Raw genomic sequence first — 26,878 nt, forward strand, 5'->3', positions numbered from 1 at the left:
CATGCTGAGGGGGGGAAAGTTTTCCTTTCATGTAGCATGTTGTTGTTGATTTTGCTGCTTTTTAGCAGGGCTGAGTCAATGTAGGCAATGACGTCACGTCATGACTCAGCAGTTTTAAATATATTCAACGTCTGCCGATAAACGCATTTTAATATCACTTCATTTGCACAGATGGTAAACCAATAGAATAGGACGCTTACATAAGAAACAGTTTTTTAAATTATAATTTGTAATTATTATTATTAAGTGCGATATTATCGGCCGATAAATGTTTCAAAATGTAATATCGGAAATTATCGGTATCGTTTTTTTATTATCCGTATCGTTTTTTTGTTGTTGTTTTTTTAATTATTTTTTAATTAAATCCACATAAAAAAACACAAGATACACTTACAATTAGTGCACCAACCTAAATAAAAAACCTCCCTCCCCCATTTACACTCATTCACACAAAAGGGTTGTTTCTTTCTGTTATTAATATTCTGCTTCCTACATTATATATCAATATATATCAATACAGTCTGCAAGGGATACAGTCCGTAAGCACACATGATTGTGCGTGCTGCTGCTCCACTAATAGTACTAACCTTTAACACTTCATTTTACTCATTTTCTTTTTATTTTATTTTTATGAATTGATTAATCAATCAACAAAACAATACACAACAATACCACAATAATGCAATCCAATTGGCGGAGTTGCATTCATTTTCATTAATTACTAGTTTCTATGTAACTGTTTTTATATTGTTTTACTTTCTTTTTTATTAAAGAAAATGTTTTTAATTTATTCATCTTATTTTATTGTATTAATTTTTTTTTTTTTTTAAAGAACCTTATCTTCACCATACCTGGTTGTCCAAATTAGGCATAATAATGTGTTAATTCCACGACTGTATATATCGGTATCGGTTGATATCGGTATCGATAATTAAGAGTTGGACAATATCGGAATATCGGATATCGGCAAAAAAGCCCTCCTTTTGGATTGGTCAGTGTGGATTATTGACCGACTGTGATATAATAAACCGTTCCTCCTTTGGCGCTGTTTTGTACTGTTTTTGTACTTACTTTCATTATTATTTATCAACTGTTTGTAAATGTCGAAATTTATAAATAAAGGTTTCTAAAAAAAACAAAACAAAAAAAACAATAACAATTTATTATTATTATTATTATTTTGATTTTTGATTTTTTTATAAACCTTTATTTATAAATACAATAAAATAAAAATAAAAATAATAATGTATTATTATTATTATTTTATAAACCTTTATAAATAAAATAAAAATAAATAAAAATAATTCATTATTGTTATTATTATTATTTTAATTTTTTTATAAACCTTTATTTATAAATAAAATTAAAAATAATAATTGATTATTATTATTTTATTATTATTATTTTTATAAACCTTTATAATAAAAATAAAAATAAATAAAAATAATTGATTATTGTTATTATTATTATTGTTTTAATTTTTTTATAAACCTTTATTTATAAATAAAATTAAAAATAATAATTTATTATTATTATTATTATTATTATTATTTTTATAAACCTTTATTTATAAATAAAATAAAAATAATAATAATTTATTATTATTATTTTATTTTTTAATAAACCTTTATTTATACATTTCGGACATTTACAAATAGTTGAGAAATAATAATGAAAGTAAGTACAAAAACAGTACAAAACAGCGCCAAGGGAGGAACGGTTTATTATATCACAGTCGGTCAATAATCCACACTGACCAATCCAAAAGCTGGGAGGTTGACGATGCTCGTCTGTGATTGGCTGTTGTTAAAGCCCGCCCTCTTTGTGCAGCATATAAAGTTCGGTTGTCAAATGAGTCGCAGCAGCAGCAGCAACAGCGACATAACGAAGTATTCTCTCCTCAAACTACCGCAAAGATGCCCCTTAAAGCTGTTTGTGTGCTCAAAGGAGCCGGGGACACCTCCGGCACTGTGTTCTTCGAGCAGGACGTGAGTCGTTTCACACTTAAATGGACTAAACTGCCATTTAGAGGCGTTCGAGTTACGGCGTGTCATTGCTAGCGTGCTATATTAGCATAGTTGTCCATTTTAGTGCCTGTTTAGAATGTTGATAAAGTCTTCCTTTAAGGCAGGACTCTTAATTAGTTCAATAAAAAGTGACGTTAGCGTGCACAAAAATGTTGTACTTCCGCCGTCCAGGCGTGTAACACAATTATGTTGTCGTTTGTGGCGGTTACTAACACTATTGTGTTGTTTGTTCAACTGAACTTGTAACTTTTGCACACGGTTTTAATGATTGACGCCTGTTGCGTAAGGCCGTCATTTCCGTCGCACTTAATAATAATAATTTTAAAAAAAACACTGTCTTATGTAAGCGTCATATTCTATTGGTTTACCATCTGTGCAAATGAAGTGATATTAAAATGCGTTTATCGGCAGACGTTGAATATATTTAAAACTGCTGAGTCATGACGTGACGTCATTGCCTACATTGGCTCAGCCCTGCTAAAAAGCAGCACAAGCGGACACAAAAAAATAAAAGCATTGCGATAAGATTATTAGCATCTGGTATTTTGTTTTTCACTAGTTTTTCTTATTTAATGATTCTCCCAGAGACGTTCCTGTCTGCCAGCAGGTGTCATCTGTTGCTGACAGCCTGTTGATTGTGGGAATGTCATTTATTTTAGACTTAGACAAACTTTAATGATCCACAAGGGAAATTGTTCCCTTGTGGATTTTATTTTGAAATCTGATTTATAAATGTACATTACATTTAGAGATGTCCGATAATATCGGCCTGTTGATATTATCGGTATGGTTTTTTTTTTTTTTTTAAATTAAATCCACATAAAAAACACAAGATACACTTACAATTAGTGCACCAACCCAAAAAACCTCCCTCCCCCATTTACACTCATTCACACAAAAGGGTTGTTTCTTTCTGTTATTAATAGACTTAGACTTACACTTCCTTTTTATTGTCATTCAAATTTGAAATGTACAGCACAGATAAGAACGAAATTTTGTTATGGTAGTGCAGGAATAAAATAAAAAAAATGCAATAGGGTGTGGGTGTGTGTGTGTGTGAATAATTAGGGCTGAAACAACTACTCGATTATTAAAATAGTTGCCGATTAATTTAGTCATCGATTCATTGGATCTATGCTATGCGCATGCGCTAAGTTTTTTTTTATATAATTTTTTTATTTTTTTAAATAAACCTTTATTTTTAAACTGCAACATTTACAAACAGCTGAGAAACAATAATCAAAATAAGTATGGTGATAGTATGCTGTTTTTTTTCAATAAATTACTGGATAGGATAGAAATTGTCTCATTTATCTCATCATTAATCGAAGTAATAATTGACAGATTAATCGATTATCAAATTAATCGTTAGTTGCAGCCTATATATATATATATATATATATATATATATATATATATATATATATTAGGGCTGCAACTAACGATTAATTTGATAATCAATTAATCTGTCGATTATTACTTCGATTAATCGACTAATAATCGGATAAAAGAGACAAACTACATTTCTATCCTATCCAGTATTTTATTGAAAAAAAACAGCATACTATCACCATACTTATTTTGATTGTTTCTCAGCTGTTTGTAAATGTTGCAGTTTATAAATAAAGGTTTATTTACCGTATTTTCCGCACCATAAGCCGCCCCGTGTTGTAAGCTGCACCTTCAATGAATGGCATATTTCAAAACTTTGTTTACCTATTTACCGTGTTATTAGCCGCACCTACGCTACGCTAAAGGGAATGTCAAAAAAACAGTCAGATAGGTCAGTCAAACTTTAATAATATATTACAAACCAGCGTTCTAACAACTCTGTTCACTCCCAAAATGTAATGTGCAAATGTGCGATCACAAAAATAGTAACACTCAAAATAGTGCAGAGCAATAGCAACATCAATAATTTAACGTTGCTCGAACGTTAATGTCACACAACACACAAAATAAACATTTAAAGCTCATGTTCTGAAGTTATTCCTCATCCACAAATCCCTCTTCTTCGGTGTCACCCGGTCTCTTCGCGTAAACGTCTATCAACCACTCGCTCATCTTTTCTTCATCCATCCATCCCTTCGAGTTAGCTTTTATGATGACGCCGGCTGGAAAGTTCTCTTTTGGCAAGGTCTTCCTTTTGAATATCACCGTGGGTGGAAGTTTCTGGCCGTTAGCATGGCAAGCTAACGGATATTCACCGTACGTGTTCCCGTTGTATCCACAGTGCGGTTCACATTAATATCAAAAGTCAGTGGAACCTTGTACGCGTGTCTCTTGGTAGGAGACATTTTGTGGTCTTTACAGAAACAGACAAATGAAATGAAACGTAATATCCGTGCGCTTCTTCTTCTACGGGGGCGGGTGCTCACCTTGGCGGTTGCTTACAGTAGAAGAAGAAGCGCTTCCTCTTCTACGGGGAAAAAAGATGGCGGCTGTTTACCGTAGTTGCGAGACCTAAACTTTATGAAAATAAATATTAATATTAGCCGCACTGTCAGCTTTTGAGAACATTTGTGGTTTTTAGGTGTGGCTTATGGTGCGGAAAATACTGTAAAAAAAAAAAAAAAAAAAGCCTCTGCTCATGCGCATAGCATAGATTCAACGAATCGATGACTAAATTAATCGGCAACTATTTTTATAATCGATTAGTTGTTGCAGCCCAACATACGTCATCATACCGCAACGTTTCAGCCGGATATTTCCCGGGAAATTTAAAATGTCACTTTATAAGTTAACCCGGCCGTATTGGCATGTGTTGCAATGTTAAGATGTCATCATTGATATATCAACTATCAGACTGCGTGGTCGCTAGTAGTGGCTTTCAGTAGGCCTTTAACTTTGACAACCCTGGTACTTTTAGACTGTGCCGCTGAATAAAATAGTGTCTACATTTTGTCACGCAGGTGAGCGCTGTAGTCAATTATGTTGTCGATCTGCTTTAGAACGACTCGTCCCCGGTGAAGCTGACGGGTGAAATCAAAGGCCTCACGCCCGGGGAGCATGGCTTCCACGTGCACGCCTACGGAGACAACACTAACGGTAAGCGCCGCTGGGATAAAAAGGTGTAAATGTGAAACAGGAATCACGGTGTTGTGTGTTGATCAGGCTGCGTCAGTGCCGGCCCCCACTTCAACCCCCACGACAAGACTCACGCCGGCCCAAAAGATACGGTGCGGTAAGTCATGTTGGCTGGGATTTTGTCCTCTCAGGTGAGCGCACACCTTTGCCTGTTGTGAGACTATCATTTATTAGCTCTAGTCTGCTGCAACATACTGTATTTTTCAGAGTATAAGTCGCATTTTTTGGGGAAATGTATTTGATAAAAGCCAACAGCAAGAATAGACATTTGAAAGGCAATTTAAAAATAAAGAATAGTGAACAACAGGCTAAATAAGTGTATGTTATATGAGGCATAAATTACCAACTGAGAAACGTGCCTGGTATGTTAATGCAGTGTTTTTCAACCTTTTTGGAGCCAAGGCACACGCGGAGGCACACCACCAGCAGAAATCCTAAAAAAAACGAAACTCAGTTGACAGTAAAAAGTCGTTGTCGCAATTGTTGAATATGAATTTAAAGCATAACCAAGCATGCATCACTATAGCCCTTGTCTCAAAGTAGGTGTACTGTCACCACCTGTCACATCACGCCATGACTTATTTGGAGTTTTTAGATGTTTTCCTGTGTGTAGTGTTTTAGTTCTTGTCTTGCGCTCCTATTTTGGTGGCCTTTTCTCTTTTTTTGGTATTTTCCTGCAGCAGTTTCATGTCTTCCTTTGAGCGATATTTCCCGCATCTACTTTGTTTTAGCGATCAAGAATATTTCAGTTGTTTTTATCCTTCTTTGTGTGGACATTGTTGATTGTCATGTCATGTTCGGATGTACATTCGGATGCTGTCTTTGCTCCACAGTAAGTCTTTGCTGTCGTCCAGCATTCTGTTTTTGTTTACTTTGTAGCCAGTTTCGTTCTGCATAGCCTTCCCTAAGTTTCACTGCCTTTTCTTAGGGGCACTCACCTTTTGTTTATTTTTGGTTTAAGCATCAGACACCTTTTTACCTGCACGCTGCCTCCCGCTGTTTCCCACATCTACAAAGCAATTAGCTACAGGCTGATATGGAAGAGTATTACATGGTTACTCTGCCGAGCCCTAGACAGCATCGACACTCAACAACAACAACAACACATAATTTGCAGACTATAATTACTGGTTTGCAAAAACTATTTTTAACCCAAATAGGTGAAATTAGATAATCTCCCACGGCACACCAGACTGTGGTTGAAAAACACTGTTAACGTAACATATTATGGTAAGAGTCATTCAAATAACTATAACATATAGAACATGCTATACGTTTACCAAACAATCTGTCACTCCTAATCGCTAAATCCCATGAAATCTTATACGTCTAGTCTCTTACGTCAATAAGCTAAATAATATTTGATATTTTACGCTAATGTGTTAATTTCACACATAACTAGGGATGATGTTTGATAAGAAATTATCCAGTTCGAGCCTATTATCGAATCCTCTTATCGAACCGATTCCTTATCGATTCTCTTATGGAGTCCAGATAGGTTGTTGTATATGGAAAAAAAATGCACAATATTTGGTTTAACAAAAGCTCACTTTTATCATATAAGAAACAAATAAAATCTAATAAATAAATATTGACTGTTACCCCCCCTAAAAAAATAAAATTAAATAAATAAATATTGACTGTTGTTACCCAAAGTATATTAAGTGGGATTTTTCAGAGAAACAAATATATACAGTAACACAAAAACAAGCTGTCTCTGTGATCACTATAGGTGTATAAATAATAATATAGTGTTAAATAAAATCAGTCCCTTGGGCACAAAACTGAAAATAATACAGCTCTCCAAAAAGTGCACTTCTGCTGCTATTTGACATAACTGTTTGTTATGATTAGAGATGTCCGGTAATATCGGCCGATATATGCGTTAAAATGTAATATCGGAAATTATCGGTATCGTTTTTTTTTTTTGTTGGTATCTTTTTTTAAAATTTGTTTTATAAATTAAATCCACATAAAAATCACAAGATACACTTACAATTAGTGCACCAAGCCAAAAAACCTCCCTCCCCCATTTACACTCATTCACACAAAAGGGTTGTTTCTTTCTGTTATTAATATTCTGCTTCCTACATTATATATCAATATATATCAATACAGTCTGCAAGGGATACAGTCCGTAAGCACACATGATTGTGCGTGCTGCTGCTCCACTAATAGTACTAACCTTTAACACTTCATTTTACTCATTTTCATTCATTCTAACTGTTTTTATATTGTTGTCCTTTCTTTTTTTATTCAAGAAAATGTTTTTAATTTATTTATCTTATTTTACTAATTTTTAAAAAAAGTACCTTATCTTCACCATACCTGGTTGTCCAAATTAGGCATAATAATGTGTTAATTCCACGACTGCATATATCGGTTGATATCGGTAATTAAAGAGTTGGACAATATCGGAATATCGGCAAAAAGCCATTATCGGACATCCCTAGTTATGATGCTTTTGGCATTTCTGCACTTTATTTCTTTATTGAAAGAAAATTCTATGAAGAGAAAAGTTGTTTGCAAATATGTGGTTACAATTCTAAAAAAAAAGTTAAAGCTAAAAAAAGAAATGCACTTTATTGAGTTAAAATGTTTCTTTATAGGGGGAAAGATGTGATGTTACGAGCTAGGGAATATAACTACACTACCCAGCATGCAACGGGAGTGACGAGCATGCGCGGTAGTGTTGTTGCATGTCGCCACCCGGCAGCTAAGACTCAGGTTATTATGAGCACGCTGTGAAAGTAAACGTCAACAACTCAGCCAACACGCTTCATCTGCATTATTTATAATTAGACAGACAACACATCTACAGTGTGATTTTGTAACGTTTACAAGGAAAGAAAAACAAAAGTTCAAAAAGGGAGATATGTTGTATATATATGTATGTGCTGCAGTGTTGTATATATATGTATGTGCTGCGGTGTTGTATATATGTGTATGTGCTGCGTTGTTGTATATATATGTATGTGCTGCGGTTGTTTTAAGAAGGTTGCGACAGCTGCCGTAAAGGAGGTGCGTTGCTAGCCTGGTTGCTATGTTTCCGCTTGGTGGTAAAAGTGTTGGTCATGTGTTTTACCCTGCTCAAATCTCTCAGTAAAGTTATTCGATGGATTATAGCTTTTGTTTTGAACTTTATTACACCTTGGAGCGCTTTTTCCCGTCCATTGTTTTCCTGCTTTCACTATCTGCGCCTAATGACTGAGCTACGTGACGTCATTTCTTGTGATGTCACACGGAGCATTTCTGGTCGGGACGGGATTCGAATAAAGAACCAACTCTTTTTCTTTACTATAGTGGTCTCGATAACGGGTACCGGTTCTCAAAATGGGATTCGAGTCCGAGGACTCGGTTCTTTTCTTATTGAACAACCGGGAAAACCGATTTTGAGTATCATCCCTACACGTAAGTCGCTCCGGAGTATAAGTCGCACCCCCGGCCAAACTATGGAAAAAAAAACTGCGACTTAGTCCGAAAAATACGGTAGGTGTGCTGCGCCCTCTGCGGGTTGCTGCCAAAATAATAATCACAATTTTGACTAATGTTAGGTAAAACTAGGGATGTCCGATAATGGCTTTTTGCCGATATCCGATATTCCGATATTGTCCAACTCTTTAATTACAGATACCGATATATGCAGTCGTGGAATTAACACATTATTATGCCTAATTTGGACAACCAGGTATGGTGAAGATAAGGTCCTTTTTTTAAAAAATTAGTAAAATAAGATAAATAAATTAAAAACATTTTCTTGAATAAAAAAGAAAGTAAAACAATATAAAAACAGTTACATAGAAACTAATAATGAATGGAAATGAGTAAAATGAAGTGTTAAAGGTTAGTACTATTAGTGGAGCAGCAGCACGCACAATCATGTGTGCTTACGGACTGTATCCCTTGCAGACTGTATTGATATATATAGATACATCATGTAGGAAGCAGAATATTAATAACAGAAAGAAACAACCCTTTTGTGGGGGAGGGAGGTTTTTTGGGTTGGTGCACTAATTGTAAGTGTATCTTGTGTTTTTTATGTGGATTTAATAAAAAAAAACAAAAACAAAAAAAAAAACGATACCGATAATAAAAAAAAAACGATACCGATAATTTCCGATATTACATTTTAACGCATATATTGGCCGATAATATTGGCAGGCCGTGTTTTTTATGTTGATTTAATTAAAAAAACAAAAAAAAAGAAAACGATACCGATACCGATAATAAAAAAAACGATACCGATAATTTCCGATATTACATTTTAACGCATATATCGGCCGATAAAGTATCAGACATCTCTATTTGGAGGTGTTTTAAATCGGCGTGTAAAATCGCTAATTTCATTTTTTTTTCATTTATTTATTTACTTCATTCATAAAAAATCAAACAAAGGAATAAAATAAAAATAAATACATTAACATAACACAGCTAATGCTAATCGGTAGCATGTATATGGCATATTTCATGTAAATTAGCATCGAGCTAGCACGTTTTGAGAAGAAGAGTCTTACTTTTATGAGCGCTTGCTTTGTTGACATGAAAATGACAACATTTTGTATTTTGCGATACGGCTGAAAAGTGTTTTATATCGGTCGATGTCAACATTTGTTGATACTTTTTTATTACCAATTGAAAATAAGGACCAGAAGTAGGGATGTCCGATAATGGCTTTTTGCCGATATCCGATATGCCGATATTGTCCAACTCTTTAATTACCGATACCGATATCAACCGATACCGATATATGCAGTCGTGGAATTAACACATTATTATGCCTAATTTGGACAACCAGGTATGGTGAAGATAAGGTACTTTTTTAAAAAAAATATTAAAATAAGATAAATAAATTAAAAACATTTTCTTGAATAAAAAAGAAAGTACAACAATATAAAAACGGTTACATAGAAACTAGTAATGAATGAAAATGAGTAAAATGAAGTGTTAAAGGTTAGTACTATTAGTGGAGCAGCAGCACGCACAATCATGTGTGCTTACGGACTGTATCCCTTGCAGACTGTATTGATATATATTGATATATAATGTAGGAAGCAGAATATTGATAACCGAAAGAAATGGGGGGAGGGAGGTTTTTTGGGTTGGTGCACTAATTGTAAGTGTATCTTGTGTTTTTTATGTGGATTTAATTAAAAAAACCAAAAAAACCACAAAAAAAACGATACCGATAATAAAAAAAAACGATACCGCTAATTTCTGATATTACATTTTAACGCATATATCGGCCGATAATATCGGCAGGCCGATTATTATCGGACATCTCTAGGTAAAACCTTGTGTCGTCCTCAGGTCAGCAATCTATTTATGGTAATAAATTAGAGATGTCCGATAATATCTGCAATTATCGGCCGATAAATGCTTTATCAGCAATCTATTTATGGTAATAAATTAGAGATGTCCGATAATATCTGCAATTATCGGCCTATAAATGCTTTATCAGCAATCTATTTATGGTAATAAATTAGAGATGTCCGATAATATCGGCAATTATCGGCCTATAAATGCTTTATCAGTAATCTATTTACGGTAATAAATTAGAGATGTCCGATAATATCTGCAATTATCGGCCTATAAATGCTTTATCAGTAATCTATTTATGGTAATAAATTAGAGATGTCCGATAATATCGGTAATTATCGGCCTATAAATGCTTTATCAGCAATCTATTTATGGTAATAAATTAGAGATGTCCAATATCTGCAATTATCGGCCTATAAATGCTTTATCAGCAATCTATTTATGGTAATAAATTAGAGATGTCCAATATCTGCAATTATCGGCTGTACGGAGCGGTACATATCTGGTAAAACACGGACGTAGGGCATACTTGCCAACTCTCCTGATTTCCCCGGGAGACTCCCGGATTTCAGTGCCCCTCCCAGGGCAACCATTCTCCCGAATTTCTCCCTATTTGCACAATATTGTGGGCGTGCCTTAAAGGCACTGCCTTTAGCGTCCTCTACAACCTGTCGTCACGTCCGCTTTTCCTCCATACAAACAGCGTGCCGGCCCAGTCATATAATATGTGCGGCTTTTTCGCACACACAAGTCAATGCAAGGCATACTTGGTCAACAGCCATACAGGTCACACTGAGGGTGGCCGTATAAACAACTTTAACAGTGTTACAAATATGCGCCACACTGTGAACCCACACCAAACAAGAATGACGAACATCTGCACCGTAACAGAGCAAATACCCAGAAGCCCTTGCAGCACTAACTCTTCCGGGACGCTACAATACACACCCGTGATGTAATTTTTAATAAAATAGTCTCATGGAAAGGCTAAATAAACATTACCCATATATTTAATTCCCTTTTTCTGTTGTTCATATAAATGTTTCAGCTTTTCTTCATGACCATGCTTCTGGCCAGTGATGGGTAAATGACGCCTCAGCGAGTGTGTGGCACACTTACTGCTTGTACTGAAACTGCGCCGACACCGTATCACAATGGCGCCATCTTTTGGATTAAGTCACTCCATTTGACGTGCCATCAGAGTAGGCAAGGCAGTTCGACGTGATTTGCAGAAAATTAATTAAATTAAATTAATTCAAATTAGGGCTGCAACAACTAATCGATTATAAAAAATAGTTGCCGATTAATATAGTCATCGATTCGTTGGATCTATGCTATGCGCAGAGGCTTTAAAAAAAAAAAAAAAAATTTTTTGTTTTGTTTTTGTTTTGTTGAAATAAACCTTTATTTATAAGCAGCTGAGAAACAATAATCGAAATAAGTATGGTGCCAGTATGCTGGTTTTTTTCAATAAAATACTGGAAAGGATAGAAATGTAGTTTGTCTCTTTTATCCGATCATTAATCGATTAATCGAAGTAATAATCGACAGATTAATCGATTATCAAATTAATCGTTAGTTGCAGCCCTAATTCAAATGAAAAACATTAAATCAAATATACATAAACGTGAAGTTAAAATCAAAGCGTAGATAAAATACTATCAGTTGTCGTATGTACAGTTTTTAAATACATTTTTTTTCAGCCTGTTTAGACTTAGACAAACTTGAATGATCCACAAGGGAAATTGTTCAACACAGTAGCTCAGTCACAATGATGGAAAGTGTAAGGATGGAAAGGACAATGCAGGTATAAATAGACTAATATAGCGATAAAAAAATCCAACATGTATATATGTGTACAGAATAATATGTATACAGATATATTATATTATGTCTATAACATATATACCAATGACCATGTACAATATATCAGTATTTACAGCAGGGGTCAGCAACCTTTTTGAAAGCAAGAGCTACTTCTTGGGTAGTGATTAATGCGAAGGGCTACCAGTTTGATACACACTTCAATAAATTGCCAGAAATAGCCAATTTGCTCAATTTACCTTTAACTCTATGTTATTATTAATAATTAATGATATTTACACTTAATTGAACGGTTTAAAAGAGGAGAAAACACAAATAAAAATGACAATTAAATTTTGAAACATAGTTTATCTTCCATTTCGACTCTTTAAAATTCAAAATTCAACCGAAAAAAAGAAGAGAAAAACTAGCTAATTCGAATCTTTTTGAAAAAATTTAAAAAAGAATTTATGGAACATCATTAGTAATTTTTACTGATTAAGATTAATTTTAGAATTTGCATGACATGTTTTAAATAGGTTAAAATCCAATCTGCACTTTGTTGGAATATATAACAAATTGGACCAAGCTATATTTCTAACAAAGACAAGTCATTATTTCTTCTAGATTTTCCAGAACAAAAATTTTAAAAGAAATTCAAAAGACTTTGAAATAAGATTTAAATTTGATTCTACAGATTTTCTAGATTTGCCATAATTTTTTTGCATTTTAATCATGATAAGTTTGAAGAAATATTTCACAAATATTCTTCGTCGAAAAAATAGAAGCTAAAATGAAGAATTTAATTAAAATGTATTTATTATTCTTTACAATTTTTTTTTTACTTGAACATTGATTTAAATTGTCAGGAAAGAAGAGGAAGGAATTTAAAAGGTAAAAAGGTATATGTGTTTAAAAATCCTAAAATCATTTTTAAGGTTGTATTTTTTCTCTAAAATTGTCTTTCTGAAAGTTATAAGAAGCAAAGTAAAAAAAAAAAAAAGAATTTATTTAAACAAGTGAAGACCAAGTCTTTAAAATATTTTCTTGGATTTTCAAATTCTATTTGAGTTTTGTCTCTCTTAGAATTAAAAATGTCGAGCAAAGCGAGACCAGCTTGCTAGTAAATAAATAACATTTAAAAAATAGAGGCAGCTCACTGGTAAGTGCTGCTATTTGAGCTATTTTTAGAACAGGCCAGCGGGCTACTCATCTGGTCCTTATGGGCTACCTGGTGCCCGCGGGCACCGCGTTGGTGACCCCTGCTGTACAGTATATGTGACAGCAGCAGCATAAAATAGAGAGTAGATCCAGCAGGAAATAGAAAATAGAAATTATAAACAAAGCGAAGTAGCTAACATGTCAGGTAATCTAAACATTGCCAACATAAAACAAACTTATACGGAATGCATTTGTTTTAAAATCTTGAATAATATTCCTGAAGATGTGAGATGGGCCTGGCAATGTTTAAATCCAGGCTGAAAACACTTGAATTTAATATAAATATAATGGATTACATTTACTGTATATAGCCCTTTTTTATACACTAGACACTCAAAGTGCTCGGAGAAGTGAGAAGCCATCATTCATTCATTCCATGTTCACACGGGGTGGTGGTAAGCTACATTAGTAGCCACAGCTGCCAGTTTGTGGCGGTGGTCGGAGGGTCTGCAGGCACAAACCGGCAACCACCGCTAACTATTCCTACACCAGTGTGAGCGGCACTGGGGGCAAGGACGAAGTGTCTTGCCCAAGGGCACAACGGCAGTGACTTGGATGGCATCAAACCTGGAACTCATAAGTTGCTGGCACGGCCCGACAAGTCCCCATGCCATGACCACTGATTGTTTATAGTGTTTTGACATTTTAATTTGAAATTATTTTATTTTTGGCTTCTTAATTTTCCTGTAAAGCAGTTTTGAATTGCCTGGTGTAGGAATTGTGCTCTATAAACAAATCTGCAGTGTTTCCCACGCATTCATTTATTTGTGGCGGCCCGCCACGAAAGAATTACGTTCGTCACAAATAAAAATAAAAAATAAATTTTTTTTTTTTTTTTTTTTTTTTTTTTTTTTGGTCCTCTCCAGCAGGCAAATCATATAGTAGATGTAGATGCCCATATCGGCTGTTCACATTTACTTTACAAAAGAGAAGTGTAGGATACTTCTCTTGTTGCCTTATTTGTATTTGACTTTATTAAATGTATTTCTATTAGAAACACAACATGTGTATATAACAAAGGGTGCAAAGTGTGCAGGCAGTAGGAAACACATGGTTAAGTGTAGGGAGTAAAACTGATGGCAGTCTAAAGTTCAACATTTTTGGAGCTCTTTGTTCAGTGGATCAGATGTTTGATGAAGCTCTGTGTCTATCTACCACCACTACTGTTTTATGTTTATTTGTTACTGACTGTGGCAGGACACCTCTGCCTCTGTTTCACTTTATGTTGCTGGTAAATAATATGCTTGTAGTAGTAGGCTAAAGTTAAATTATTTAGTATGCACTAATTAAAGGGGCAGAGCTTTAAGAGACATTTTAGCTTTTATATTTTATAAGATATATTTTTTGTAAGAACCACAATTAATAAATATATTTCAGTGAATAACTTATTGTTCAAATCTGTATATAAATATGTACATAAAGTGTTGTAATTATATTGTAAAATGGATGGATGGACGTTTAAAACAAAACTGTTATTATTAATTAGTAAGTATACATTTTTTGAGCCTTTTTAGAGAAAATCAAATCATTGTAGTAAATTACTCGATGTCATGTTGACCACGCCCATAGCCACGCCCCCACCGCCACAGGTATCTTGACAGTTTATGGGAAACGCTGATCTGTCTGTCTTGCCTAAATGAGTCGTCGTGCAGAAAATAACATGAAACCTGCAACTCTGGTCCATGAGTGAAAAGAACATTGACAATGGAAGTATTGTTGGAGCAAAGTTGTTTGCAAGCCCGCATCTCCATCAGTGTGGGTCTGTTACTGAGAATATGTTCCCCATACTAAAGTGTTACCGATATTTTTTAACACCGAATACAACTAAATAAGTGCATTTTTAAAGGCCTACTGAAATGATTTTTTTTATTTAAACGGGAATAGCAGATCCATTCTATGTGTCATACTTGATCATTTCGCGATATTGCCATATTTTTGCTGAAAGGATTTAGTAGAGAACATCGACGATAAAGTTCGCAACTTTTGCTCGCTGATAAAAAAAAAAAAGCCTTGCCTGTAGCGGAAGTAGCGTGACGTCACAGGAGCTAGTATTCCTCACAATTCCCCGTTGTTTACAATGGAGCGAGAGAGATTCGGACCGAGAAAGTGATGATTACCCCATTAATTTGAGCGAGGATGAAAGATTCGTAGATGAGGAACGTTACAGTGAAGGACTTGAGAGGCAGTGATGGACGTATCTTTTTTCGCTCTGACCGTAACTTAGGTACAAGCTGGCTCATTGGATTCCACACTCTCTCCTTTTTCTATTGTGGATCACAGATTTGTATTTTAAACCACCTGGGATACTATATCCTCTTGAAAATGAGAGACGAGAATGCGAAATGGACATTCAGTGCCTTTTACATCGGCGAAATGCTTTAGCTACGAGCTAACGTGATAGCATCGTGCTTTAACTGCATATAGAAACAAAATAAATAAACCCCTGACTGGAAGTATAGATAGAAAATCAACAATACTATTAAACCGTGGACATGTAAATACACGGTTAATGCTTTCCAGCCTGGCGAAGGTTAACAATGCTGTGCTAACGACGCCATTGAAGCTAACTTAGCATCCAGACTGCACAGAGCTATGCTAAAAACATTAGCTCTCCACCTACGCCAGCCAGCCCTCATCTGCTCATCAACACCCGTGCTCACCTGCGTTCCAGCGATCGGCAGAAGGACGAAGGACTTCACCCGATGCGTTTGGCGGCCCGGAGACGTAGGAAGTCAAGGTGAAGTCGGCGGCTAGCGCGGCTAGCGCTCCAACAAAGTCCTCCTGGTTGTGTTGCTGTAGTCCGCTGCTAATACACCGATCCCACCTACAACTGTCTTCTTTGCAGCCTTCATTGTTCATTAAACAAATTGCAAAAGATGTCCAGAATACTGTGGAATTATGAAATGAAAACAGAGCTTTTTGTATAGGATTCTACGGGGTACCATAACTTCCGTTACTCGGACTTCGTCAGGCGCATACGTCATCATACCGCGATGTTTCAGCCGGATATTTCCCGGGAATTTAAAAATGTCACTTTATAAGTTAACCCGGCCGTATTGGCATGTGTTGCAATGTTAAGATGTCATCATTGATATATAAACTATCAGACTGCGTGGTCGCTAGTAGTGGCTTTCAGTAGGCCTTTAAGTAAGACTAACATTTTTAGAGTATAAGTCTCTTATTCTTTTTAATAACATTGTTATTCTGAAGCTAACCAAAAGTAAATAAAATATTAATGCGACATCTTGAACAGGTGCGATAGAACACGGATGGATGGATTAAAATGTATGAGAATGTTTTTAATTTTGAACGTTATTTTTAACACTGATTATCAGCGGAATCATTCGTTACTTATCGTGTTAAGCAATGTCAGCTAAGATTTATCGGAGAGACAGATGCAGTCATCAAAAGAGCCATAGGTTCCCTACCCCTGCTCTAACCACTAGGCCACTGAGTATGTTTTGCTTTGCACCCGTTTATTCAAGCGGAGGACAATAATGGACTTTCCATCCCTTGATGTGAATACAAGTTTGTAACTAAATAAAGTTGAAAACTGATTGTGTTAATAGTGCTGTCGTTTAGATGAGTTGTGTGAAATATTGTCTTTAAAGCAGTGACATTTGTGTTTTGGTACGTCCCACAGACACGTGGGGGACCTTGGCAACGTGACGGCAGGCCCGGACAACGTGGCCAAGATCAACATCGCAGATAATGTCATCTCCCTCGCTGGCCAGTACTCCATCATCGGCAGAACCATGGTGGTCAGTTCCTCTTCTTCTTCTTCTTCCGTGACGGGAATGTATCTTTTGCACCTGTCGTCTTTTCACCGTGGCGTGCGGGTTTTGTCCGCAGATCCACGAGAAAGCTGACGACCTGGGCAAAGGAGGCAACGAGGAAAGCCTAAAGACCGGCAATGCCGGCTCACGTCTGGCGTGCGGAGTGATCGGCATCACTCAGTAAAGCTTTTCCCTCCAAAAAACATGGAGTCTTTCTTCCCAAAGCACTTCAAAGACCAACTAAACTACTAAGTGTGTTTGTGTAGCGTTGTGAAGCTGTGTTGTTGTTTTGTTGCCTCAGGTGTTGCTAAGCAACCAGTATTTCCACTCTTCTTACTTTACAAGCTATTCTTTCTTCTGCCGAGCTCCTTAACAAGTTGTAAACTGACAAAGTTGAATAAAGTTCATCTTCATGATGCTCACTTTTTAGGATTCTGTCAGGTCACATGTTAACCTCATGCTTATTTTTTGCCTTGTAATTTAAAATAAATACAACTGTTTGATATCAAGAACTACATTTAAATCCAAAAACTTCACAAGTTGATTCGTATTTACAATGTGATTGGCCACTATATAACTGGAGATGTGACCCAGAAGTCATATTTTGTAGCATGCTGTCCAAGTAAAAGGTCATGTTTGGTAACATTTTATAGTCAAAAGTAATCGACGCCATTTTTATTGCGTAATCTTTCATACTGGAAGTATTTTTTTTTTGCTAAGCGGGCTAGCATTAGCAATGACTCAGCGTACACCGTAGACATGTTATAAGTAAACGCAACATTGGTTGCTGTGACGTGAGAAGTTGGGCCGCCATCTTCAAGTGGTGATGAGGAGCCGGCGAGCAGCCTAAACTGACAGTCGACAGGTAGAAAACAAAGATGCTAAACTGACAGTTGACAGGTAGAAAACAAAGATGCTAAAGTGACAGTTGACAGGTAGAAAACAAAGATGCTAAACTGACAGTCGACAGGTAGAAAACAAAGATGCTAAAGTGACAGTTGACAGGTAGAAAACAAAGATGCTAAACTGACAGTCGACAGGTAGAAAACAAAGATGCTAAACTGACAGTTGACAGGTAGAAAACAAAGATGCTAAACTGACAGTCGACAGGTAGAAAACAAAGATGCTAAACTGACAGTTGACAGGTAGAAAACAAATATGCTAAACTGACAGTTGACAGGTAGAAAACAAATATGCTAAACTGACAGTTGACAGGTAGAAAACAAAGATGCTAAACTGACAGTTGACAGGTAGAAAACAAAGATGCTAAACTGACAGTTGACAGGTAGAAAACAAAGATGCTAAACTGACAGTTGACAGGTAGAAAACAAAGATGCTAAACTGACAGTTGACAGGTAGAAAACAAAGATGCTAAAGTGACAGTTGACAGGTAGAAAACAAAGATGCTAAACTGACAGTCGACAGGTAGAAAACAAAGATGCTAAAGTGACAGTTGACAGGTAGAAAACAAAGATGCTAAACTGACAGTCGACAGGTAGAAAACAAAGATGCTAAACTGACAGTTGACAGGTAGAAAACAAAGATGCTAAACTGACAGTCGACAGGTAGAAAACAAAGATGCTAAACTGACAGTTGACAGGTAGAAAACAAATATGCTAAACTGACAGTTGACAGGTAGAAAACAAATATGCTAAACTGACAGTTGACAGGTAGAAAACAAAGATGCTAAACTGACAGTTGACAGGTAGAAAACAAAGATGCTAAACTGACAGTTGACAGGTAGAAAACAAAGATGCTAAACTGACAGTTGACAGGTAGAAAACAAAGATGCTAAACTGACAGTTGACAGGTAGAAAACAAAGATGCTAAACTGACAGTTGACAGGTAGAAAACAAAGATGCTAAACTGACAGTTGACAGGTAGAAAACAAAGATGTTAAACTGACAGTTGACAGGTAGAAAACAAAGATGCTAAACTGACAGTTGACAGGTAGAAAACAAAGATGTTAAACTGACAGTTGACAGGTAGAAAACAAAGATGCTAAACTGACAGTTGACAGGTAGAAAACAAAGATGCTAAACTGACAGTTGACAGGTAGAAAACAAAGATGCTAAACTGACAGTCGACAGGTAGAAAACAAAGATGCTAAACTGACAGTTGACAGGTAGAAAACAAAGATGCTAAACTGACAGTTGACAGGTAGAAAACAAAGATGCTAAACTGACAGTTGACAGGTAGAAAACAAAGATGCTAAACTGACAGTTGACAGGTAGAAAACAAAGATGTTAACTGACAGTTGACAGGTAGAAAACAAAGATGCTAAACTGACAGTTGACAGGTAGAAAACAAAGATGCTAAACTGACAGTCGACAGGTAGAAAACAAAGATGCTAAACTGACAGTCGACAGGTAGAAAACAAAGATGCTAAACTGACAGTTGACAGGTAGAAAACAAAGATGCTAAAGTGACAGTTGACAGGTAGAAAACAAAGATGCTAAACTGACAGTCGACAGGTAGAAAACAAAGATGCTAAAGTGACAGTTGACAGGTAGAAAACAAAGATGCTAAACTGACAGTCGACAGGTAGAAAACAAAGATGCTAAACTGACAGTTGACAGGTAGAAAACAAAGATGCTAAACTGACAAGTCGACAGGTAGAAAACAAAGATGCTAAACTGACAGTTGACAGGTAGAAAACAAATATGCTAAACTGACAGTTGACAGGTAGAAAACAAATATGCTAAACTGACAGTTGACAGGTAGAAAACAAAGATGCTAAACTGACAGTTGACAGGTAGAAAACAAAGATGCTAAACTGACAGTTGACAGGTAGAAAACAAAGATGCTAAACTGACAGTTGACAGGTAGAAAACAAAGATGCTAAACTGACAGTTGACAGGTAGAAAACAAAGATGCTAAACTGACAGTCGACAGGTAGAAAACAAAGATGCTAAACTGACAGTTGACAGGTAGAAAACAAATATGCTAAACTGACAGTTGACAGGTAGAAAACAAAGATGCTAAACTGACAGTTGACAGGTAGAAAACAAAGATGCTAAACTGACAGTTGACAGGTAGAAAACAAAGATGCTAAACTGACAGTTGACAGGTAGAAAACAAAGATGCTAAACTGACAGTTGACAGGTAGAAAACAAAGATGCTAAACTGACAGTTGACAGGTAGAAAACAAAGATGCTAAACTGACAGTTGACAGGTAGAAAACAAAGATGCTAAACTGACAGTTGACAGGTAGAAAACAAAGATGTTAAACTGACAGTTGACAGGTAGAAAACAAAGATGCTAAACTGACAGTTGACAGGTAGAAAACAAAGATGTTAAACTGACAGTTGACAGGTAGAAAACAAAGATGCTAAACTGACAGTTGACAGGTAGAAAACAAAGATGCTAAACTGACAGTTGACAGGTAGAAAACAAAGATGCTAAACTGACAGTCGACAGGTAGAAAACAAAGATGCTAAACTGACAGTTGACAGGTAGAAAACAAAGATGCTAAACTGACAGTTGACAGGTAGAAAACAAAGATGCTAAACTGACAGTTGACAGGTAGAAAACAAAGATGCTAAACTGACAGTTGACAGGTAGAAAACAAAGATGTTAACTGACAGTTGACAGGTAGAAAACAAAGATGCTAAACTGACAGTTGACAGGTAGAAAACAAAGATGCTAAACTGACAGTCGACAGGTAGAAAACAAAGATGCTAAACTGACAGTCGACAGGTAGAAAACAAAGATGCTAAACTGACAGTTGACAGGTAGAAAACAAAGATGCTAAAGTGACAGTTGACAGGTAGAAAACAAAGATGCTAAACTGACAGTCGACAGGTAGAAAACAAAGATGCTAAAGTGACAGTTGACAGGTAGAAAACAAAGATGCTAAACTGACAGTCGACAGGTAGAAAACAAAGATGCTAAACTGACAGTTGACAGGTAGAAAACAAAGATGCTAAACTGACAAGTCGACAGGTAGAAAACAAAGATGCTAAACTGACAGTTGACAGGTAGAAAACAAATATGCTAAACTGACAGTTGACAGGTAGAAAACAAATATGCTAAACTGACAGTTGACAGGTAGAAAACAAAGATGCTAAACTGACAGTTGACAGGTAGAAAACAAAGATGCTAAACTGACAGTTGACAGGTAGAAAACAAAGATGCTAAACTGACAGTTGACAGGTAGAAAACAAAGATGCTAAACTGACAGTTGACAGGTAGAAAACAAAGATGTTAAACTGACAGTTGACAGGTAGAAAACAAAGATGCTAAACTGACAGTTGACAGGTAGAAAACAAAGATGCTAAACTGACAGTTGACAGGTAGAAAACAAAGATGCTAAACTGACAGTCGACAGGTAGAAAACAAAGATGCTAAACTGACAGTTGACAGGTAGAAAACAAAGATGCTAAACTGACAGTCGACAGGTAGAAAACAAAGATGCTAAACTGACAGTTGACAGGTAGAAAACAAAGATGCTAAACTGACAGTTGACAGGTAGACAACAAAGATGGTGTTCAGCGTTTTCCTGCTCAAATGAGTGGACTGTTGAGAATAGGAATCGGGGGATTACTTTTCACAAGTAAGATTTAACATTAACGTACTATTGGTTGTATTTTGTGAAAAGAATAGTAGCACAGAGTTGAGAAGGAGCAAAGTTCTTCAATAGTACTGAAATCGTAGTCGCTAGCAAACTAGAGTATGACCATAATAGAATTGCTTGTCAATGAAATTAATTACATTTCATTTAAAAGTCATACTTGAACAATATAAAGTTGAAATAAATGAAGATAAAGATTGATAAAGCCAACAGGGGTAAAAGTTAGGACCACAGTCCAGATTGTGTGTGTGTGGGGTTAATATATGGACAGTGGTTATACAGTATTATACAAGTCTAAATTTAGTCTAGCTTTTATATGTTTATGTTGAAGTATTTGGCAGATGCTTTTATCCAAAGCAACATACATAAAAATATATATAAAACAATCACTGTAAACATAATTTAAGGGAAGAATGTAATACAAAATATCAATACAAAGTGTCAAAACAGAATAAACTCTGCTGCTGCAGCAACAGAGATACAGTCTATAAGATATATAGATATCTAATGTATTCATACATTGTTTATGTAGCATGTATATATAACCTAATCATATTGTTTCTTCAATTTAAAAATAGCTGGCCGTTTTTTTCCCCCTTCTCTGGGATTATAGTCCCAGTTTTGATCTGGTCATTTATAGCATATAAGAATATTCTATTACTGTTAAGCAAACTATGAATAATAAAACATGTGTCCTTTATCATAGCTACACATATGACAACAAAGCGTGTGAAAATCAGTGGTATTCAGTGAGGTAAAATGAATTAGTTCATTGCTCCTGCCAAATGAATTGCACTGAGTGGAGCGGATCACCACTCCAAGATGGCGGCCCCGCGTCTCGCCAGCGCCAGTAGGCAGTAGCGCTCCATGCTGCGTACCCTTATAACATGTCTATGCGGGAAAGACCGAACCAATTTTGATTCTACCAATTATATTTACGTATGGCGTGTCAATAATACTTACAGTAATTTCTGTATGTTAAGTTTAAAGTCAAATATAACTCGACATTTAAATCCAATGACTTTACAATGTAATTATTTCCAATAAGATTAGCCACCTTACTCTGAAGATGGAACATCAAACTAATACTTTTTCAGGGTAAGTAGAATGTCGTCCACCAGGAGTATAAATCAGGACGTGTTTAACATTTTATGGTCAAAAGTAATCGATGCCATTTTTATTGCGTAATCATTCCTACCGGAAGTAGTATTTGGCCAGGCGGGCTAGCATTGTTGCTAGCATTAGCAATGACGCAGCGTACACGGGCAAGACCGAACCAATTTTTGATTCTACAAATTATATTTACGTAAATTTCAATAATACTTACAATTTGTTTATGTTAATTTTTAAAGTAAAATATAAAGAATTTGAGATCGAAATCCAATGACGTCACCATTGGATCATCCATTTTCTAGCACACGGGCAATCTTTCCAGTAAGTTTAGCCACCTTACTCTGAAGATGGAACATCAAACTAATTCTCTGTCAGGCTAAGTAGAATGTCGTCCACCTGGAGTCTAAATAAGGACACTGTAACATATTTTCATGGACTTGCCTCTTTGTGATGTAAAGTTCCTGTTATAAGCTGTTATACAGTATATAAATGCCTTGAGCTCTTATTTTGAAGAGCGGAAGTGGTGGCACGTTGTGGTGGAGCGGAGTTTTGCATGTACTGTATAACAGCTTATAACAGCAACTTAACATCACAAAGAGGCAAGTCCATAAAAATAGGTTACAACATTTTATAGTCAAAATGCCTTTTTTTTTTACTGCGTAATCATTCCTACCGGAAGTAGTATTTGGCTAAGCGGGCTAGCATCGATGCTAGCATTAGCAATGGCGGTAAGACGAAATCCAACCTGAATTCTACAATTACGTGTCATTTAAATAATACAATAATTTGCGTATGTATGTCTACTGTATTTTAATTTGTTAGGACTGCCTTCTATGAGGAGCTTTTTTATTTATTTATTTATTAATTTTTTTAAATGACTAAAAGGTTCAATGAACTGTCGCCGATAATGTTGTATACTTCGGAAGTAAGTGTATCATAGAAATCCTATCTTTGGAATGTATGTTTTTATTGTATAGTTCCTCTGTGTAAGAGTGACAATTTTTTATTGTAGTTTTAAAACATTGAATTCCAAAAAAACATTCTGACGTGTGCTGCACTGCACGGTATCGTCCACCAGGTGGTGACGTCGAGCCTCACCTGGCAACAAGATGCTTCATCATCATCATCCCAACATTCCCACTCACTGTTTGTCATCTTCCATCCAAAACTGAGCTCTTCTGAAAAGCGAGCGAGGCAGTAAGTCCACACACTCAAATATTGATGGCCATTGTTCCCCGTGAATTATTAACCGCGGTTGCGCACACATGAAAACATTTGATGAACATGTCACACGCGGCTGAGCGACTGAAATATAAATACCATTTTATGATTGGAGGGTTTGGATGCTGGAATTGGATCCGTGCTTCTTTCTGGCCTGTTATTAAAGTGAGCAGCTGTGGCCCCGCGTTGTTTACCACACACACACTTCATGTCATGCTCGCCCTGTATTGCTCTCTCATTCTTATCCCCTTTTTCCCCGCAGCAATCGACTGGAACTCCTTGCCTCTGATCTCCCTGGGCGAGGGTTTTCTGGACAGAACATACACGGGTCAGTTACAAATTGTGTCAAAACACCCCGAAGGAAACAATGGCCAAATATGGAGGTACAAAAGTATTTTAAATACAAGAAAACATGCAGAACAAAGTACATTTTTATACAAACTGAGGAAAGCAATTTGATTTATAAAAAAAAAGCTCTATGATGAAAATGGATTCTATTTTTTTAAGGATATACTGTAAGAAGTTTAAATATATTGGTCATTTTAAAGGGGTAAATCCCAGTATAGGCCGAAACGCAAAAGTCAATAAGATAATATCTCATATTAAAGTAAAGTTAAAGTATCAATGATAGTCACACACACACACTAGGTGTGGCGAAATTATTCTCTGCATTTGACCCATCACCCTTGATCACCCCCTGAGAGGTGAGGGGAGTAGTGAGCAGCAGCGGTGGTGATTTAACCCCCAATTCCAACCCCTGACGGAGGTAATGGCTCCCATTTTTATAGTCTTTGGTATGACTCGGCCGGGGTTTGAACTCCCAACATACCCATCTCAGGGCGGACACTAAGTACACATTAGGCCACTAAGTAGGTTGAAAAAAGCATAAACTAATTATCAAATTGTAATAATCATTGAAAAAATTACTGACTTTATCCTGGTAAAATGATACATTTCCTCACAATATTTTGTCTTAATAAATATTGTCTGATTTAAATTTTTTAGTTAAAAAAATAAAAATAAAAAATATTAAAAAAATAATTATATATATATATATATATATATATGTATATATATATATATATATATATATATAAATAATGTAGCGTTTCCGAGAGACCTGTGGTGGCCAAAAAACTAAGTAAAACTGTCATTGCTCACAAAATAATAATGAATCAAAATCAACGTTGTTATGAATTATTGACCTATTTAAGGCTCCAATTACTTCACATCAAATATTCCACTTTGAAATGTTTTTTTTGAGGGAAAATATTGCAAAAACTAAATATCAAATTGTAATAATCATTGAAAAAAATTACTGACTTTATCCTGGTAAAATGATACATTTCCTCACAATATTTTGTCTTAATAAATATTGTCTGATTTTAATGTTTTGGTTAAAAAAAATTAAAATAACAAATATTTAAAAAATAATTATATATATATATATATATATATATATATATATATATATATATATATATATATATATATATATATATATATATATATATATATATATATATATATATATATATAAATTATGTAGCGTTTCCGAGAGACCTGTGGTGGCCAAAAAACTAAGTAAAACTGTCATTGCTCACGAAATAATAATTAATCAAAATCAACGTTGTTATGAATTATTGACCTATTTAAGGCTCCGATTACTTCACATCAAATATTCCACTTTGAAATGTTTTTTTTGAGGGAAAATATTGCAAAAACTAAATATCAAATTGTAATAATCATTGAAAAAAATTACTGACTTCATCCTGGTAAAATGATACATTTCCTCACCATATTTTGTCTTAATAAATATTGTCAGATTAAAATTTTTTAGTTAAAAAAATATTTAAAAAATAATTATATATATATATATATATATATATATATATATATATATATATATATATATATATATATATATATATATATATATATATATATATATATATATATATATAATGTGTATATGTATGTGTATATATATATATATATATATAATGTGTATATGTATATGTATATATATATATATGTATATATATATATATATATACATATATATATGTATATATATACATACATATATATATATATATATATATATATATATATATATAAAAATTATGTAGCGTTTCCGAGAGACCTGTGGTGGCCAAAAAACTAAGTAAAACTGTCATTGCTCACGAAATAATAATGAATCAAAATCAACGTTGTTATGAATTATTGACCTATTTAAGGCTCCGATTACTTCACATCAAATATTCCACTTTGAAATGTTTTTTTTGAGGGAAAATATTGCATAAAAAATATTGCAAAAACTAAATATCAAATTGTAATAATCATTGAAAAAAATTACTGACTTTATCCTGGTAAAATGATACATTTCCTCACAATATTTTGTCTTAATAAATATTGTCTGATTTAAATTTTTTAGTTAAAAAAATATTGCAAAAATAATTATATATATGTGTATATATATACACATAATATATATAATATCAAAACCAGATGGAACAATCACAAGGCTTCTTTCAGATGCAAAAGACTCCGGAACACTACAGAACTCAGCAAACACATTTGGAATCTCAAAGACAATAATGTTGAATACTCAATAACATGGCAAATTCTTGCATCCAGCACACCTTACAACAGTGGTAACAAAAGATGCAACCTATGCTTAAAAGAGAAACTGTTTATCATATACCGCCCAGACTTGTCATCCCTCAACAAGCGCAGCG

The 26,878-nt window shown here is 35.0% G+C and overlaps 2 protein-coding genes across 2 annotated transcripts in view; both read left to right on the forward strand.

Moving 5' to 3' along the window:
- Positions 1–1,847: 1,847 nt before the first annotated feature.
- Positions 1,848–17,648, forward strand: sod1 (superoxide dismutase 1, soluble). The gene is made up of 5 exons (XM_062046766.1): positions 1,848–1,988; positions 4,979–5,075; positions 5,142–5,211; positions 17,098–17,215; positions 17,307–17,648. The coding sequence occupies exons 1-5, from the start codon at positions 1,917–1,919 to the stop codon at positions 17,412–17,414; spliced, it is 465 nt and encodes a 154-aa protein (XP_061902750.1). The 5' UTR covers positions 1,848–1,916; the 3' UTR covers positions 17,415–17,648.
- A 5,442-nt stretch (positions 17,649–23,090) lies between these two features.
- Positions 23,091–26,878, forward strand: part of LOC133650020 (rho guanine nucleotide exchange factor TIAM1-like) — a 192,464-nt gene continuing 188,676 nt past the window's right edge. Inside the window, exons 1-3 of the mRNA XM_062046767.1 lie at positions 23,091–23,237; positions 23,995–24,113; positions 24,400–24,465. The gene's annotated coding sequence lies outside the window, so the exon portion shown is untranslated. The remainder of the gene's footprint in view (positions 23,238–23,994; positions 24,114–24,399; positions 24,466–26,878) is intronic.

This window comes from Entelurus aequoreus, linkage group LG05 (genome assembly GCF_033978785.1).
Source record: "Entelurus aequoreus isolate RoL-2023_Sb linkage group LG05, RoL_Eaeq_v1.1, whole genome shotgun sequence".
Taxonomy (NCBI): Eukaryota; Metazoa; Chordata; class Actinopteri; order Syngnathiformes; family Syngnathidae; genus Entelurus; species Entelurus aequoreus.

Bases quoted from the DNA above. Each gene is read 5' to 3' on its own strand.
- sod1 (XM_062046766.1), top strand. From the start codon at position 1,917: ATGCCCCTTAAAGCTGTTTGTGTGCTCAAAGGAGCCGGGGACACCTCC. The intron at 5,212-17,097 runs GTAAGTCATGTT...TACGTCCCACAG, and splicing joins GGCCCAAAAGATACGGTGCG to ACACGTGGGGGACCTTGGCA. The intron at 17,216-17,306 runs GTCAGTTCCTCT...TTTTGTCCGCAG, and splicing joins TCATCGGCAGAACCATGGTG to ATCCACGAGAAAGCTGACGA.